The sequence below is a fragment of the Rhinolophus sinicus genome, linkage group LG15 (genome assembly GCF_036562045.2).
Source record: "Rhinolophus sinicus isolate RSC01 linkage group LG15, ASM3656204v1, whole genome shotgun sequence".
Taxonomy (NCBI): Eukaryota; Metazoa; Chordata; class Mammalia; order Chiroptera; family Rhinolophidae; genus Rhinolophus; species Rhinolophus sinicus.
The window spans coordinates 13231646-13251939 of record NC_133764.1 but is presented as its reverse complement, the minus strand read 5'-3'; the positions used below and the strand labels follow the sequence as shown (position 1 = coordinate 13251939).

The 20294-nt window shown below is 39.2% G+C and overlaps 1 protein-coding gene across 1 annotated transcript in view; it reads right to left on the bottom strand.

The window, feature by feature from the left end:
- Positions 1-19711, bottom strand: part of UBE2G1 (ubiquitin conjugating enzyme E2 G1) — a 93812-nt gene extending 74101 nt beyond the window's left edge. The window contains exon 1 of the mRNA XM_019743839.2: positions 19278-19711. Coding sequence (XP_019599398.1) covers positions 19278-19323 — 46 coding nt within the window. The 5' untranslated portion in view covers positions 19324-19711. The remainder of the gene's footprint in view (positions 1-19277) is intronic.
- Positions 19712-20294: the final 583 nt, after the last annotated feature.

Below are 20294 nucleotides of genomic sequence, written 5' to 3'. Positions count from 1 at the left end.
AAGTATCCCATATATATTATTTTCATTGCTCTCTTAAAGAGTTAAAAAATTAAACATATAGAAAATAAAGCTTCGACAATACAAAAAATTACTTCTAGCAAGTACTTATTATGCATGCAGCCAGTCACTGAATTCATTATTGAATTATCGTTAGTTATACTACCAAGAGACATTTGGTATAGCATTGCTTTTACTTGAAAAAACCTCACTCAATAAACGTTACCAACTTACTAAGACTTGTTTACTCTCCTAATAGTCCACTTTACACAATTCTCATCTTACAGAAGGAGATCTCCTGTTGATCTTCAGAGCATGAAATCAGAGACAGCTTCGGTATGAGGACCCACAAGTAAAAATAGAACAGATTCCAGAGACTCAAATTGAGAAGGCAGAGGAAGAACACAGCAAGCCTTATTTAAGAAAACAACTTATGGTTCTATTCAAAACCATAAAATGGGTATTTCCCATAATTTGAATACAAAGTGTTAAATAATTCAAGACTGTACTTTTCAAAAGGTTTTATATTAGGATTACTAATAGGACGGTAACATCTGCTATCGGTAGTTCAACGACATAATAGTATCCAGAATTGCTAACAACTTACAACTTACTCTTTATAAAAATTACTATCCTTAAAATACAAAAATATCATTTACTGCCATGTCAAGACCAGTTTTAATTCTCATCTTAGGTATATTTTCTACCTACTTGAAAGAAGGCTTTACATGTAGATCATTCTTTATACTAATCCAGTGGACATCAAATATTGTTAGTGAACCATATAAGTATGAACATTGTATCTAGAACCTAAACTGAAATAACCCTAAATATACCGATTAGATGGACAATAAATTCAAATAGTTTTATGGTCCTTCAAAGTAGACAAGATACTGCAGTCTCATCTATGCAACTTATACTTTCAGAAAGGAGGAACAGAGAAAACGAATAAAGACGCCTGAGGAAAAGTTACTAATGAGGAAGCAAATACAATAATAAAAATTCAAGAATAAAAAAACTGCTTAGTTCCTCTAAGATAATCTGTCAGCCATTCTCTAACACCACTTACAGAGATTTAATTTAGCAGCAAAGTGAACAATGCTGTCAATTCAACATATATTTACTTGAGTGCCTACTATGTGTCAAGCGAGTACTGTTGTCAAATAGTTCTCGTTCTCTTCACGTGCAAGCACACAGTCACACTACATTTCTTGACCCGGCTATGTTTGGGAGACACCATGTGACTAGAGCTGGCCAATGACTTCTAAATGGAAGTGCCTCCATTCACCTCTGGCTGGAGCACTTAACTGTTGGTTAAACAGCGCCTCCAGAAAAACAATGCCTCTCTCGGGCCAAGTTTGAGGTGGTGGCTGTGTAACCTCAGTGACCAGAAACCTCTGCTAGCCTGAGTCTATGAGAAATAAACCTTTGTGTTTTAAGCCACTGAGATTTTAGGGTTGTATGTGTTTTTCACCACAGCATAATCTAGTCGATCCAACTTATTCAAAAGGTGATCAATTTAGGTCTTTTTCTCACAAGCTACCTATCGCTAAGCTAAGTCTCCCTGACTTCATCCTGGCAAAGGTGTTGTTTTGTTTTTTGTTTTCTTTTTTTAATACAAATACTATTATCTATTATTTTAGCTAATGTTCTTCCCAGCTATGGAAAACTTTCTAAATCCTGATTTTTATCAACTAATGGTTCTTCAACTCCTACAAACTTAGTGCATACACAAATGTCTTCCTCCAAGTGCTTATTTTTTGGAATTGAATCAATCAAGTTCAGGAACCCCAACGAAAGCAGCAGCAAGTCCATTCTAGTTAACATAAGCCCATCACACACCACTATGGTTATAACTGCTCAACTCTACAAGCATCCAGTCTTCCACGTGGCTACCATGAACCATTCTGTCAAGTGTCTTAATAGAATTACTACAAAGGATTATATCTGACTGAGAAGAAAGAAGGGAATGGGGATTAAGAAACAGGATACTAATAATAGATTGACCAGTTAATATCTGACAAAAGGGCAAGGGCAAGCACGTACATAAAAATCATAGCCAAATACAAAATGGTAAGTGACTCAAGAATGAAGAAAATACTGAGTACAGCAGGTAAAAGTTCACTAAAAATATGCCAGGCCCCACTCTAGACATAAGAGATGTGATCACAAAATACAGTGAATATTTAAATTAAAAAAAATTTATTACAGTAAAAGACACATTGCCATTAATCCACCTCAAAATGCTCCCCCTCGCTTTGAACACACTTATCCCATAATTCTTCCCACTTTCTGAAGCAGTTCTGGAAGTCCTCTTTCTTGAGTGTCTTTAATTGCACTGTCGTGGCTGCCTCGATGTCCTGAAATGATTCAAAACACTTACCTTTCATGGTCATTTTGACTTTGGGGAAAAGCCAGAAGTCGGTGGTGCCACATCCAGTGAATAAGGTGATGAGCATACACCATAATGTTTTTATTTAACAGAAATTACTGTACCAGAAGTGATGTGTGACATGAGCCTTTCCGTTGTGATCACAAAATACAGTGAATGCTGCTGCCGAGTGCCATCGAAGGGAAAGGCAGGGATCTTCAATAGAGGAAGCGACACATCAAAACTTAGTAAGTGTGTGACAAGTTTCAACTTGTTCAGTGTAGTCAGCTGGATATGAGCTATGGGTGAGAGAAGGTGTGTTTTAAAGTGTGCCATAAACCACCCTTCATTATGACAATGCTCCTTGTCACACATCACTTGTGGTACAGCAATTTCTGTCAAATAAAAACATTATGGTGTGTCCTCATCCACCTTATTTACCGGATCTCGCACCATGAGACTTCTGGCTCTTCCCCAAAGTCAAAATGATTCAGGACGAGGCAGCCACGACAGCGCAACTAAAGACACTCAAGAAAGAGGACTTCAGAACTGCTTCAGGAAGTGTCAAGAATGATACGGTGTGTTTGAAGTGGGGGTGGGGGTATTTCGAGGAAGATTAATATGTCTTTTACTGCAGTAAACTTTTTTTTATTTAAACATTCACTGTATTGTTTGATCACACCTCGTATTCTCAATGCCAACAACCTTGAACAACTATTTTACAAGTGATAGGGTGTTGGAGAAGACGTCTAAGCAGCAAATAAAGAATGAGTTTATTTTACTAAGCAGAGAAGGGAAAAAGAAAGGAATACACCCAAGTAAAAAAGCATCTGTTATATAAGGAAAGAAACACATAACAGGAGAGAAAATAAATTTTTCCAAAGGGGAAATTCCTAAACACAGCGGGTTTGTTTTAAAATATCCTATCTTGCCCCCAAGTATAAAGTGCTTTACAGAGATATATAAAATAGAAAGTAATGTAAATTAGAAATAGATGAGGGGAAAAAACAAGGTAGGGACATTAAACGGAATCAGCAATATAGATAAGATAAAAATACATTAAAAATGCCTGTAAGAGTCCTCTACATTCACAAGGTTAACAGGCTAGAATTCAGCTCTAATGCTTAATTTCAATGTATTCAAGACTTCTGGCAGCTGATATGAAAAAGGAAGTATGATCAAATAGTCACACAACTAAGTGCCACTTAAGTTGAAAAAATTGTTTTTCTGATCAAAGAGAATTATTAGCATTGCTAACAAGAATGAATTTACTTCTGATGTAACATCTTCACAACATCCAAAATGAATTTCACAGGGCTGCAGCTACTAGCCTACCTCCCCAGGTGGAGATGGCAATGATATAACCCAAAACACAAGTCAGTGAAGACACCTCTATGTTGGGCAGGTACTCTAAAGTTTGAAGTAGCATTTAGGGTATTCAAACAGTAACACTTACTTTGTTGCAGGACAAGGGAAGTAAAGGGAGATCAGAAGGCAGGTGATTTCGAAACCATATGAGAATCTAAATAAAGGGACACATCTTCCCCTCCCTCCACAAACACACAATTTTGAATACAATTTCAAGGGATTCTAGAATATCCATCCAAGAACCCCCAGAGGAAAGGACTGACTGCAGAGCCTTTAGTCTATCCTCAAAAAAGATAGTTCAATCTTGGCAGAATTGAATATAGTAGCAGCAAATCCCAGACTGTATTTCCTGGCCAAGTACCTATAGTGCAGTTACATATATTCTGTATGGCCAACTGAGAATAAACCCAGGGTAAACATCCTCAAGAGCCCTAACGAGATCTTCCGACTAAAGAGAAGGCTATCCCAATGGATACTTAAAATGGCTTAATACCCTTCATTGAGTCATGCCATCACCACCACCCCAACCATTCTGGACCTGTTTCCCCAAATGTCCTGGCCTTTTCAAACATCTGGCTAGTTCCTATTAATTATCCTTTAGTCTGAGCACAGACATCACTTCCTTACTGATGCTTTCCCCAACTCCTGCTGCTGTATCATCCTCAGATACTACAGTAATTACAAATTTGACTGTCTTCCCTACTAATGTACCTTCTATAAGAATCAGTTTTTCGAGTGTCTCCCAAACCCAACAGTATTTAAAAGGATTAAAATAGCATTCAAATATTTACCTAAAGAAACAAGACTAGCTCTGATGAAAAGTGAATTAGCCTTAGACATTTTTCAATCTCCTCTCTGATGTACAAATGAACAAATTTTATCCCATATAGTATGGCTCAGAACTGTCAAGGCAGTTAAAACCAAATGCCACCTTGAACATTTCAAACTAAAAGCATTCACAGAATGTCTAGCTTTGAGCAGTGTTACTTTCTGCTCTACTCTCCAAATTAAACTATTTGTAAAAGTGTGTACTCAGGAACTAAAAAAAGCAACTTATAATTAAATGGCAGGGCCACTGTTATTTATTTAAACCTCTCTTAGATAATACAACCATATTACCTTCATTATAATGATGCCTTCCCATTCCCTATAAAGAAAATGTTTCTATCTAGCTCGTTCAGAAGTGGTTATCAGATTCTGAAGAAACCATTAAAAAGGAGAGTGGCTAGAATACATTTTAACTCCAATGTTAATTACTTGACCCATAAAAAATTAGTTTCCAAGGACCCATATGGTAAACAGAAGCTTATCGAAGTTCAGGGCAGAAAACAGAAAAGACATTAGGTATTTTAATGAGAAATTATATGCTTACAAAATTATTGGAAGGGCTAAAAGAATGATTTAGAGAAAAAGCTTCAGTATGACAACCAGAACTGACCTACCAGCAGCCCTGAAGCTGCTGGTTCACGAACAGAGTATACAGTCACCATGATCCAGATTCAGAAAGATGAGTCAAAGAGAAATCGCTACACCACTTCCATGCAATGTTGTCTACAGATCATAAGATGTATAATAAATAAATAAATAAATAAAGCCTTACAGACTAAAGACGTAAAATTGTGTTTATCTGCAGACCATTACTGTGTATGGAGAAAATGCTAAGAAAAATATAAAAATGCCACTAGATCTAATAACTCAATTTAGCATGGCTGAAAAATACAAGGTTAAATACAAAAATCAACTGTATTTCTATATGTAAGTAATGACTAATTGGAAAATAAAATTTTAAATATAATTTACAACAGCATTTTAAAAAAACATGAAATACTTAGGAATACATTTGGTGCAAGATCTATACATGGAAAACTACGAACTATGCTAAAATTTAAAAAGACCAAAATAAATGGAGAGATAACACAATTTCATAGAACAGAAGACTCAATATTGTTAAGATGTCAATTCTCCTCAAGTAAATCTACATATTCACTGTAATTCCACACAAAATCACAGTAGGCTTTTTTGCAGAAACTGTCAAACTGACTTGAAAAGGCCTCAAAAAGCCAAAACACTTTTTAAAAAGAAAAACAAAGAGTTGGAAGGTTTACACTACATGATTTCAAGACTTACTACACAGTAATGATCAAGAAACTATGACAATGGCACAGGGGCAGACATACAGATCAATGTGATAGAATACAGAGACATACAATAGGTTGGTCAACAGATTTCCAACAAAATTTCCAAGGTACTTCAAGTAAGAAAAGGACAGTGTTTTCAACAAACAATACTAGAACGACAGACATAATATGCTGCAAAATAAATCAACCTTAAAAACATTATGCTAAGTGAAAGAAGCCATAAACAAAAGACGACATATCGTATTCTCTCATTTATATGAAATGTCCAGAAAAGGCAAGTTCATTAGGAACAGAAAAGTAGTAGTTGCCTGGGTGTGGGGTTGAGAAAAGGGAGCGACTGCACAAGGTTTCTTTCTGAGGTGATGGAAATGTTCTAAAATTACACTGTGCTGATGGTTCCACAATTCTAAATATACTAAATTGTACTGAATTGTATTAAAAGGTACTGAGTTGTAAACTTAAAAGGAATACATTTTATGGTGTGCAAATTAAACCTCAATAAATCTGTTATCAAAAAATAGACTCCCATGGAGGGAAAAGAGACTAAGTTCTTGGAAATCAGAAACACCAACTGCCAAAATGAAAAATTACATGGCCCGTCTAACGAAACAGGCATGGCTGAAGACCAAGTCACCAATAAGGAAAAAAATTGAAGGAAATCTCCACAATATAGTAGCAAAAGGTAGAAAATAGACAATATGAAAATAAAGAGGCAAAGAAAAGCCAGTAAAGTGTGCAAACACCAAAGACGATGTAGATGATTACAAAAAAATAAAAGATGGAAATTTCTGAGCTAAACAGAGACCTAAGCCTTCAGCTAGAAAAACCCACTGAGACTCTAAAACAATGAATGAATAAAAGTTACACTTAAGAGACACATATGGGTAAAAATTTACAACTCCAAGTATACAGAAAATCCTTTAAACTTCAAAAAAGTATCCACACAGAAACAAAAAATTAGACTGACATGAGTCATTCTTCATCACTGTCTTCTGGAATTCTGGACATTATATACAACGGAACAATAACATCAAAGTTCCACGGGAAACTATTTTCAACCCCAAATTCGATTCCCAGAAAACCAAACAATCAAATACGAAGACAAAAGAAAGGCATTTTTCAATATGCAAGGACTCAAAATCTACCACCGACACAATCTTTATAAAAATTAAGAAATATTAGAAGAGGACAACATGGGGTAGGAGAAAAATGGTAGCTGGGTATGACCCAGAATAATAACTAAGTGAAGGTAGAAGAAAGTAAGATTTTGATACTTAAAGATTCTCCTTCAATGGGAAAAGTTTCAATGATGAGAATTCAACTCCTCCTTAGGTCCAAAAATCATTATTTGATATTACAATGAGTATATTAACACAATCATGTAAATGCTATTTTCTGGTTTTCCTTTTCTGAGACTAGGCAAATAGAGACTTATTCAGCTATAAGAGAGAAGATAAATGTTACACAACTTGACAATATAAAAATAATGTAACTAACAAAATCTGTAGGAAGAGGTGGCGAATCACTAAAGGGTAAGTGAGCTAATTTCTTTATATTTCATAGCAGGCACTCCTATGTACGGTCGATAAATCATTTTATTCATAGTAATAAAAACAACCATTAGAAGAGCTACAAATATATAACAAAAATTAGGAAAGTAGTGTCATTACATTAAATTTTTCATCTTTTATAGTGAGAAGTTAAATACACTCATGAATTAAGAGGTTATCATATAAACTATAGTGGAAAGCATAAGCATGAATTATAAATTCCCTTCTGGAGAATGGAAAAGGATGGGGGTAGGTGAATGGGAGACTGACTTTTCATTATATTCTCTTCAGTAGAACTTACATTTTTTGCCTTGAATATGCAACATTTTTATAATTTAAAGAATTGTTTTAATAAAAGTGAATTGTGTTTTAGCCATTCAAAGGAATACAGTGTAGGTGTTTGAAAAGAAAATAAGTCTATGTACCAATACATAAAGATGTCTACACTATATCAAATGAAAAAACAAGATGAAAAAAGCATTAAGATGGTACTGTGTTTAAAATGTGTTACAGCCACTTTGGAAGACGATTTGGCAGTTTCATATCAAGTTAAACAGTCTTACCACACAACCAGCAATTCTACTCCTAGGTACTTATCCAAGTGAATCTAAAACAGGTTCACACAAAAATCTGTATACAAATGTTTACAGCAGCTTTATTCATAACCACTAAAAACCGGAAACAAGCAAGATAACAAAGTTATCCTTCAACGTGGAAATGGATAAGCAAACTGTAGTATGATGGAATGTACACAGTAGAAAGTGTACAATCGAATACTATTCAGTGATAAAAAGGAACAGGCTAGTGATTCCTGCAACAAATCCATCTGGCTAAGTGAAAGAAGCCAGACCCTAAAAACTACATGTAACATTCTGGAAAAGGCAAAAAACTATAGGGACAGAAAATAGATTAGTGGCTACCAGGAACTGGTGGAAGGGGGAGTGACAGACTACAAAGGAGACACACAGAGGAAATTTTAGGGTGATAAAATTATTCTGTATGGTCCTGCAGTGGTGGGTACATGACTTTATGCCCTTTACATCAAACCCCACAGACATGTATATGTCAAAGAATGAATTTTGATGTATGCAAAATAAATTTTAAAAACCAATGAGGATGGAATGAAGACGAATGACAAATGAATCTAACTGTATTACAGATGTACAAGTATGACATAACCTCACTAAGAGTTCAGGGGGTGGGGACGGAGCTGACCTAGGTAACGTTGGACATTAGTTTTGACTGTAAACTGAAAAGATAAGGACAAAAAGAAATGTACATACACACAGTACTCTAGTTGTAAGTTTGTTTCCCACAAAGGTATGGGTTAACAATTCTGAAACTGCTTTTTTAAAAAAGATTTTATTTATTTCATTATTATTTTTTGTCTGTGTGTTTTGTAAGTGGGGGGGGGGGAGAACAGCTCACAGTGGCCCAGGCAGGGATTGAACCAGCAACCTTGGTGCTACCAGCACCACGCTCTAACCAACTGAGCTAACCGGCCATCCCCTGAAATGGCTTTTAAATATAAACAGGTTTCACAGTGTCAGAGAGGGAAGTTACAGAAAAAGAAGGGGAGGCTAGAATGAACACTGGTTCTTGATTAGGGTCAGAAACATCAGTATGAACCTAGCGGTAGCTTAATACATATAAACAGATGGATACGCAGGAACATCACAGATACCTGGATTAGTATAAATATACACCGCCTACCTCAGTCCTATGAAGTAATGATTCTCCAGTAGCAATGAGCACTTCCAATGCCCCTCTCTTGGTTACTAGACACCACTCTTGGAGAAATAGCTCATTACAGGGCTGGGACAGAGAAAATACAGGACAGGTCTGATATATCCTGTAGTCATCAGGAAATAAGATAATGCTCGAAAACTAAAAAGATGAGTGCACGTAAAAGGGACACAGGAGCCAGCCTGAAAGAACTCTGACCAAAACTGGAACAATTTGGGAACAATGTAAATGACTTAAGGAACAAAATCAGTATGTGGTTCATTTTATGTGTCAACTTGGCTAAGCCACAGTACACAGATATTTGGTCAAACATTATTCCAGATGGTTCCGTGAAGGTGTTTTTTAGATGAGATTACAATTTAAATCAGTAGACTTTGAATATGGGTGGACCTCATCCAGTCAATTGAAGGCCTTAATTTAAAACAAAGACTGACCTCCCCTGAAGAGGGCATTCTGCCAGCTGCCTGCCTTTGGGGTTGCACTGGACGTCCGCTCTTCCCCAGGTCTCCAGGCTGCCCGGCTACCCTGTGGATTTTGGACTTGCCAGTCCAAACAATAACATGACTGACATATGAGTGTATCTCTTGTCCATCCTATTGGTTCTGTTTCTCTGGAGAACCCTAATACAGATTTTAACCCAAAGTCCAAAACATAGAAGTCCATACTGAATAGATGATTCAATTAACAAATAAACGGGGGAGGAGTGACAAATCTTCATTACAGAAGAATTCCATATAATGTAAGGAGATATTCTTCCCTCCAGGAGGCAGGGCCTAGTCCTTCCTTCCCACACGAATTTGGGCTGGACTTAGTAAAAGAGGACAACAGTAACAATGGAAAAACCCAACTGACAGTGCCTTAACCAAGTAATGAAGGTCCCTGTCACCAGTGGTTATCAGGTACCACCAATGCGTGACAAGAAGGGTATCACCTCTGTGGTACTTTTCTGAAAACCCATAAACCCAATCTAACCATGAGAAAAACATTAGACAAACCCAATTTGAGGGACATTTTACAAAATACCTGACCAGTAGTCCTCAAAACTACAAAAGACATGAAAACTAAAGAAATTCTGAGAAACTCTCACAGAACAGAGGAGACTCAGAAGACATGACAACTAAAATGGAGTAACAGTATCCTGTACAGGCTCCTGGAACAGAAAAATGGACACCAGGTAAAAACCATGAAAATCTGAGTAAAGTATGGACGTTAGTTAATAATACTGGTGTATTAATTGTGACACATATACCATACGAACATAAGATGTTAATAGGAAAAACTGCGTGCAGGGTATACAGGAAATCTCTGCACTGTCTTTACAATTTTTCTGTAAATCTAAACCTGTTCTAAAATTAAAGGTCTACTTTTCTAAACGCGCCCGTCACAGCGGTCCGGCCTCTCCAGCACCCAGACTATGCCTGAGACCCTGACGAGGGCGGCAGGAAGCGCGGTGCCTTCTCACGCGTGCCATGCTGCACCTGCAAGAGTTAAATATAAACCAAACTGGATAACCACCAGTTTTGTTTCCACCAGGCAAATGCGAAGAGTAGAAGCAGCAGCAAAGGTATAATCCTAAGGGAGACATGTAAAAACAACCAGAAAAGACACTGAAAAATCCAGTATTTCCCTGGGGAACTTCCACACCATAGGTGTTCACAGCACTTTGAAAAAAGTTAGCACAGCCTCAAGTCCTAGACTTCTAATGGCGACAATATAAACCATCCTATGCACTGCTAAACAAAAATTTTTAAAAAGATAAACATTATCCTCTACTTACCTCGGGTAAGAGCATTAAGGAAGGTCTCAGAGGAACACCCCTCTCTACATTAGCCTTGAAACAGAGCGATGTTAGAGTTTTAGAATCCTACAGCAAGAGGATGGGCGGCCGTGGGCAATAGCAGTTCCTCTTCCAAAGGTCACAAAGTTCTCTTAGTTTAACGAACACTGTGCTACTGTGTAAAACGCAGCAGTCTTGGTAGAAAGGTGACCTGGGTTGGAAATCTATCTCTGTCATTTACTTGTTAAATAAATTTGAAGAAATAATTTCTTGATCTAGCAGTAGGCTGCTTAAAGAGAATCAAGTATGTAAAAGGAACCTTAATAAACTAACTTCAGAGAGTATGACTTCTATTAAAATCTTTAACACTAAAGGTTCTTCCTTTCAGATTTTCAGTTTACTAAAAAAGGGCAAAATGCAATGGAAAAAAACAATCAAATGTTAACAGAAGCAGCAGAGGGATGGCTGATTTTATAGCATATGTATGTTTTATCTTTTCCAAGTCTACAATAAACATGTTTGTTTATAATTAGAAAAAATATTTTTAAATACATATTTGCCATTTCCCCCTAGAATATCTTGATTTAGGTTACCTGACATTTATTTTAAATACATTTGACTCATCCTCAAAGAAGTAAAAAAAAAATCAAAGGAACATATGACCCCACAGGACACCCTACGACCCAAGTAGGAAACGGATAATTGTATGAACACATTCTTGTATTCTCTATGTAGATCTAATTTAAATATTGTTAAAAGGGCAGGCTCAGAGATCAATGAAATCTAGTTGTCTCGGTTCTGCTACTGGGAGTAAGCCATTCAGTATCCTATTCTGGACAATGTGGTTAGCCACCTGGGTAGGAAGCCTCAGGTAGCTAAGGTAGAGGGTAAGAGAGAAACTTTGTAGACATGGGGGGGTGGGGACTTTAATTTTTGTGGTACTTTGTAAATTATAAAGAGTTAGAAAACCAATAATCACAGTAGATAAGAGTAAAGAAACTGCTTTGAGAGAAAAATAAAGACCTTGCTGAGACACTGAAGGTGCTCCAATAAGTGTCATTGGTCAAAGCTATAAACAAATAAATGGCGGTGGGGGCAGACATATAAAAAGGGCAAGAATGTCTATACTACTGTGGTGAAGTCATCTACATTCTAATTATTAACCAATATTTGTTTATAAAACTCTACCTTCCCCAACTAGAAAAAAAGGCCAGATCGTATCATGAATCTTTGTGTCCCTAGGGCCTGGCATACAGAAGAAATTTAATGTTTATTCAATGGAAGTATTCTAATTGTTTTACTTTCTATTTTAAAAGATTTAGTTCACATGTGCTTAAATCCTTAGGGGGAAAAATCCAGAATGGTAGTTCTAATCCGTTCAATAAATACTGTTTGCCTGGTACGTTTCAGCCGGCCCTTCTAGGCATCTGTGATATGTCAGTTAATGGGCAAAAAAAAAATCTCCGTCCTCATGGAGAGAAGGTCACCTAAATGTCATACTCCACCCTGTCCAAAGCAGTGCTACTCAAAGTGTGGTCCATGAACTGGTGCCAATCCACCAAATTGTTACTGGCCCATGACACAGCAAGCTAGAGTGAGCATTCAGAAACACATACAGCAATCTGCTAGTCATTTAAAGTGATAGCCTAATATTATGAAGAATGGGCTCATATTTATGTCTTTTTTAACTTTTCTGATAATTCACTTTTATTGTTTTTTGAAGTATCATTACATGATGAATTGGAAATTTGTTAAAAACTGGTCTTTCACACAGATAATTTGAGGAGCACTGGTCAAACACACTGATCACATCACGTCCCCTTCCTCAAATAGAATTCTGTACTTCAACATTTTTAAGAACTTTTACAAATACCGGCCTTTCCAAATATTGTTGGAAACACATTGAATTACTCTAAACGCATTGAATTACTTTCAGTACAAGTCTTCTATCTTGCTTGTTCTTTTCCCTCAGCCTTAAATACTTTCCTACTTCTATGTGATCAATTTTTATGTATCCTTTGCAAGTCAAGCAAAAATGCCACCCACTCCTCACAGCCCTCCATGAACCAGACAGGTAGAAGCAAGCTTTCCCTGACTTTCTCTAATACTTTAAAGCAGCCTTCTTATGGGATTTTTCTGCAGGCTCCAAATTCCTAGAATACACAAATAACTTACTCATTTGGCATCCCTATGGCACACAGAACAGTCATCAAATTTGCTGAATGAATGATGGAAGAGACAGCATTACATGTGCATAAATGAGCTTCACTCAAGAGATCAGAAAACCCTCTGAAATTATACCCCAAACTGTGTGGGCGCATTTTTCTTAGGACAAAGTCTTTAACTCTTACTAGTTCCTCCAAGGAGTCTAAGAACCCCCAAAATGTTAAAAGAAGCCACTGATAAAGAAAGGGCTCAGTTTCATTAGCAGACAGACCTATTTCTGCCAGCCAGCTCCAAAAGGGTTACCTAGGCGAAATTACCAGATTATAAATTTCCTTATCTCAAAAAGGTGTCAATATTTAATTCCAAGATTTGATATGAGAACTGAATGTGACCACATATGGAAAGTCCTAAGATGAGAAGAGTATGCGACAGGCACGCAATGATTTAAGTTTCCTTTCTGCCTTCCTCCTTCTTTGTAACAAGTTTATATATCCATGAAGTGGCAGGTTTAGGTCCTTCATAAAGTCTTCAAAATTACAAACTGCTGCCATCCCTTGAAAGTCTATTTTCTTGGAAATCTTCAACAGGGTTAGTGGTCTCTCAGAAACACCTACTTGTGTTAAATCTGTCAACTTTAGATTTGTCTGTCATGCTAAGTAATGCTAATTACTGTTTTCTCTACACTGATAAATGCAAATTTTTTAAAAAGTATATAACCTAATACTCTTAAGAGAACTGATACCTTGATTCAGCTGTATCCTAAATTGAATGGAGCCCATTAAAACAAAGGAATGCTTAGTATTTTATTTGCTTGGAACAGGAGCACACAGACACTACCGTTCACCATAAATTAGTGAACCCCCCTCAAAAAAGACTTGCACCGAAGCACCCGAGACCAAATAACCTAAAGATTGAAACTCATCTTAATAAGGCAAACATACTTCACCTGAGAAAAGAAGTCACAAGCAACAATAACACAGTGGTAGTGAATGAATTTTCAGTTTCCACACTAGATATCACTACTGATACTCAAGACATCTATTTTTATAATTACATGCATATTATCACCAAATATAATATGTATTAACTTACATAAATTATATAACTATATACTTTGGTACTACTTTATAGTAAATACAGATTATACTAATATACTAAATACCTACAAATTAGAGAGTTTACTTCAACATTTTAATACATTCAGCAGTATTTTAGAAAGTGAGGTCATCCATTACAAAAGACTAATGTAGAAAACATTTCATTCTGAAGTAGTTTATTTACAGAAAATTAAACTACCATTATTTATAAAAAACTAAATTTCAGTATATTATCAAAAATATTCACTGAATAAAAATCGTAACTTAAAAATCATCTCCCAAATGTTAAGAAAATTCACTTATTCACTAAAAAATTCAAGACTTTTCTCCAGCTTTACTAAGACATAATTGACATATAACATTATGTACGTTTAAGGTGTACAATGTAATGATCTGATATATGTACATATTGCAAAATAACACTACGTTAGATGCTGTAACACGTCAGATGCATAATTCCTTGATGCTGTCTCCACTACAGGGATTGTAAATCATCCTACATTCCTCCTTCAACCATTGTTTCATTCATGCTTTTTTTTGCTGATAAAGCATTCAGTACCATATGTAGTACCTGCATTCTTTCTATAATAGAGTAATAATGTCCAGATATAAAAATTCCCAAACTGTTAAACAATTAGTAGTTTGATGCAATGTAGATTTACTTTTAATTAGATTTTTCTTCCATTTCTAAATATGTGGCTTTAACAATTGTTAATGTTAAGAATATTAATATTTAGCTCATCACCCAGGATCTTCTACCACTCGGGTGTCCCTGTCAATAATCAATTATGACCCTGCCAACAATCAATTATTCTATTTCTCCTTGTTTAAGACTATTAATGGAATTGTATGTCAGAGTGCCAGTATATTCTAGAAAAGCCAATAAGAAATATTAAATCTTTCTAACTCTTTTTTACACCTGAAACTAATAATAATAATTTAAAAAAAAATCTTTCTAACTCTTCCTTTTAGAGAGTATTCTCTCTGAAACACAGCACATCACAAATACTAGGAACTGGGCTGCCTGCAGGTGGCGGTCCAGTGGGGGAAATAGCTTGGGGCATCTATTGTAGTAGCTCAGAACACCGGCTGCACAGCCACCCACAGAGTTGTTATAAAAATTAGGTTTTCTTGGGCTCTATCAACACGTGTAGACTGTGGGGATGAGGCCAGGAATCTGTATTTTTAACAAACTCCCAAGGAATTTTATTGCACACTACGTCTGAGAAATACACATAACTCATCACAACAACCTACTTACATGGGTAGCCAAGGAGACAGAGTTGAGAAGTTTCCAGATTACTTTAAAATACATAATCAAAATTTCTACAGTAAAAGCAGCTCAATTATTGCCTTGTTATTGCATAAACAGATTCATCTTCCTAGTTCTGGAAGGTGGCTATGAGGAATATAACTACTAAAAAACTATGTTATCAATGTTTAAAAACCTCGTGATCTTTTAAAAAAAAAACTTCTTATGCCTTATAAATGCTTGTCATATAGTAAAATTTATTATGGTTAGAGTAGGGAATAAGTCCAATCAGTCCCAATTTTTTCCTGGGTTAACTGCCAATACCAAAAAGCCTGGAGCTGCTTTCATTAAAATCAAAACTTTCCTTGACTCTGGAGAATGTTGATCTTAAATTGACAATGGCTCAAATATCTTTTTATGATTATCTTAAGAATATCACTTAGATTTTAATGTGTAATATTTTGTACAATAAATTCTATTAAGATGGGAATGTTTTCCCAATCATTTTAGTAGCTACTGGATAAAACAAGAAGGTCCTGAACATGAATCTAGCAGCCCCACTTACTACCTGTGTGACCTTGGGCAAGTCACTTAACCTCTCTCAGCCTCTATTCCTTATTGGGAGGATTAAATAATGTCAAGTACTCAGTGCAGCACCTGGTACCTGTTAGTCCCCAGTAAATATCAGCCCATCTAAACACACAACATACAAGAATCTCTCTGAAAAAACACACAAGAAATTACCGATAATGATTGCTTCCAAGAAAAGAACTTGGGTTCAGGGTGGAAATACTATATCTTCTTGTACTTTGTGTTTTTATCCAGTGCTTGTAACAACTTTTCAAAAAATACAAATGTTTAAAATTATCTCTTGTGCTGTGGGATTTCTTGTTTAACATACTGCACTGCAAAAGCTTAATTGTCACTGCTGAATTCGCAAAGGAATAAGTCACGGTCTAATAATACCCATAAAGAAATACACAACCTATCTGATTTCATAATCTGTTAGGTGTGCTTACTTCCTTCACAATAGCCATAAGGTCTGAACTAAAACACCATAAACCAGATTTTTTCAACCTGGGATGATTTTGTGCCTCGGGACATTTGGCAACATAGACATTTTTGGCTGTCACAACGTAGGGGGTGTACTACTGGCATCTGGTGGGTAGAGGCCAAGAATATTCCTCAAACATTCTGTGCACAGGATAGGACCGCACAACAATAATCCACCCAAAATGTCAGTAGTGCCAAGGTGAGAAACTGCAACCCAGGGAACCATTCTGCTCAACTCTGAAAATAACCAGGTTCTTCATTACAGTCACCAACAAAACAAAACACACACACAATAAATTCTCCCCTCAAGTAATGAAGTAAAATCCTTAAGGACTAACATACTAGGGGCTCAATAAATGCAACCATTGTTGGCCTCTATTGTAAGTTTCTGATATTCTAGCAGCTAGAATGGCTTACAGGTTTGTGTGTCTACTAAATTCAATACATTTCAAGATTTTTAAAGCATTTATTATAAAGCTTTCCAAATGTTCACTCTAAGAGATTTCAAGAAATTACAGGTTACCATTCTTTCCTGTTTTCAAATGATATTTGAAGAACCACAAAGCTCAAGCAAGGTACTACACTAAAATACAACAGGGCCTTTATTTTAGTATGTAGTTATCAAGTCTTTCCAATAAACTTGATATTTTAACATTCCACTTAATGTACTGCTTTGTCCCACTGCTTTGTACATTTTGAGCATGTTAATTAAAATCCCTCAACGGTTTAAGAAAATATTAAGAACAGTACACCGTTTCTGATTAAGGCAAGAAAAGCAGTTAAGTAACTTTTTAAAGAGACTTGAAAAATTACAAACTAAATCATCCTCTCCTCCAACCTTAAAGCATTATTTTACTGGGCCTTATCAAAAGTCAACCATTAATAAAGAGCTTTGACGGGGGAGGGGAGAAAAAAAAAGAGCTTTGAGAAATGTTTTATCGATATTTGGGATTAATCTTGTCAAAAAAGAGTGCAGAACTGAACCAAGTGGCTATCAAAATCTGTAAATCTGTAAAAAATGGGTAGGGAAAATATCTGAAATATTGTTACTGACACTGTTATTAGTCACACTTAACTTTCTTAGGACTGCATAACTTTAACATCTTTATAATGTATATCTTTCCCATTATGTAAGACTTGAGTACTGTTTTAATACTAATTTAGCATTTTAATACTGTTTAATAGTTCATTACATAATAAAAACTTATTCTGATTAAAGAACTTTTAGGGAGACAAAACAGAAATCTTAATTCCTTCCTCCAACACAAACCAAAAAATTACACAGAAAAGGTGTTTGCAAACAAGACGCAATAAGGTTATTATTCTTTCATTGCTTTTCCAATACATTTTTCGTGGTGGACATAGGTATCACTAGAACTTCTCCATTCACTTCAAATCACTCCCCCTGAGCATCTAGAACTTCAATATTTGTCTAAATCTGCTTGCTCATGGTCTAATAATAAACCTAATTATACAATCCGTAACAGTCCCTGACAACCTTTTCCTTAAGAAGCCATAAAGGTGATTTAACGAACACGTCAAACTCTCGGTAAATCTAATTCAAAAGCACATTTCTTCCTTCTAGCCTTTGGCTTCCGCCGAGGGCTAAGGGCGGCTGGCTGGCTGTCCGTAGCGTGGGGAGGTGAGAATCCTCCTGAACTGAGGACACACGCTGGGCGCTGGACAGCAGGGGTAACTGCTGGTTCATTTCTCTTTAAATCTGGCAGCACGTGGGGCGGCATTGTGAAGCCACCAACCCATCTCCCCCCTTACACTCCGCACACGTACGTCTCCAGCGCGCATGCTCCGCTCACCCAGTCCTAGCAGAGTAGGAGCCAACCCCCTAAAAAGTCAACCTGGAAGCCGCAAACGGCCGGAGGCCGGGACAATGGGGGAGGGGGGACACAAGCACCGCTGGTGGGGCAGCCCCGGCCGCCGCCCCGAGGCAGAGCCGGCGGGCCGCCGCCGCAGAGTTCCGCAGGCCTGCGCAGGAGCCGGAATCGCTCTGAGCACAAAGCCCCGAGCCGGCCAGCGAGCGGCTCTCGACTCTGCCCGCTCCTACCCTCCCCCAACCGGGCGGCGCAGCCAGAGACCGTGCCAGGCAGAGGCAGGCGAGGCGGCGTCCCGCACCCCGCCAGGTTCTCAGACCCCCGCGCGCCAGCGACGAGGCCGCGGAGGCCGGCGCTTTGTTGTCCGCCACAACTCCGCGGACCCGGCGCTGCCCGGGCAGAAGTTTTGCGCGCCTCACCTATCCAGCCAGAGGCCACTTTCTTCGCCTATTCTCGCCCCCCGCTGCCCGCCCGCGCGGCGCACACACCCGAGTCGGGGACTCGCAGCTAGACGGGCCCAGACGCTCCCTTCTGCCCCCAAGGGTCCGGCGGCCTCGGCCGCACCTGAGCCCGGGACCCGCCCCTCCTGGGAGGGTCGGTCAGGGATAAGGACCCACAGCCCCTCCCCCGCAGCGTCCCACCCAGCAGTGGGGGAGGGGGCAGCCTCCCCTCCTTTCCACGGGGCACCAAGCCCCGTCCCAGCGCCGAGGCTGGGGCGCGTCCCCGCCCCCAATACCCTCCGAAAGCCGGGGAAGAAGTGCTGGGCCCGCCGTGACCGGCGCCTCGGGCTCCCCACCCTCACAGGCCCGCACCCGCCCTCGCCGGCAGCTGCCGCTCCCCCTTGGCCGTCCAGCGCCGGCCGGGAGGAAAGGAGGAGGTAAGCCGCAGTGGCTCGCCGCGATCGCGGCCCGGCGCCCTGCCGCCCGCCCTCACCTGCCAGCTGTCTTCGCAGTAGCAGTGCCGACTGCAGCTCCGTCATCCTCCCCACCAAGGGCCCGGGCTGGCGCCGGGGCTTTCGAAGGGCCGGAGACAGGCTCTGGGGGCTGCTGGAGCTGGGTGTGCTGAGGAACCCGGGCCCCCAGTACGGGAGCGCCGAAGCCGACGGAGGCCGGACTAGGGCAGCAGTAGCGGCGCCTCGCTGCCGGTGCGAGTCCGCTCGGTTCAGCTCTCCTCACAGCGCCTCACGCCCGGAAGGGGAGGGTACCCGGGCCGCCGCGGCGCGCACTGGGACTTCGCTCGTCCGTTTCCCTCCTTCAACCCGCGCGTCGGCCCCACCGGTGCCTTCCCCCGCCACTGCCTCACTGCGCGTAGGGCCGCTCCGCGCAGGCGCGCTGGGGCTGCCTACTTCGGGATCGGCGCGCCTGCGAGCCCTACTCCTGTGCCTCCCTGCCCCGCCTCCGGCGACAGGATCCCGCCCCCTACGCGCAGTTGCTCAGGTCGCCGCCATCTTGGGAAGGTCGACGCCCGGCTGACTGCCAAGGCCTCAGGCGGTAGACGCCCCGCAGACGCCATGACGAAGAGGTCGCGGAGGGTCAAGATACCGCCTCCGGGTTGAAGCAGGTGGTCTGGGAGCGGAGGCGCCAAAGAAGTGGAAGATGCCTAGTTTAGTTGTTGGTGAGCACCCAACAACCATCCAACACTCCACCCATGGTGTGCGAATTAGTCATTGTTAAAGGTGAATTTAGTACTGGTGTACCCCATTTTAAGGAAACCCCCAAAATAGACTTAACATGCTGATAATTCACTTTACAGAAAGAATGCACAAAAAGATTCTTGAAATAAGCAAAATGTTCTGCATCTCACAGCATAAAATGTTTAAACATCATTAATAATCTCTATGAGTAAGGGGAGTTAAGATTAGCAAAACCTGATATGCACAATTCAAAATGTCACTCAGAAAAGCAGCTACTATGTAAAATCAAAGTGTGGGATCTAGGGTTTGGAAAAAAC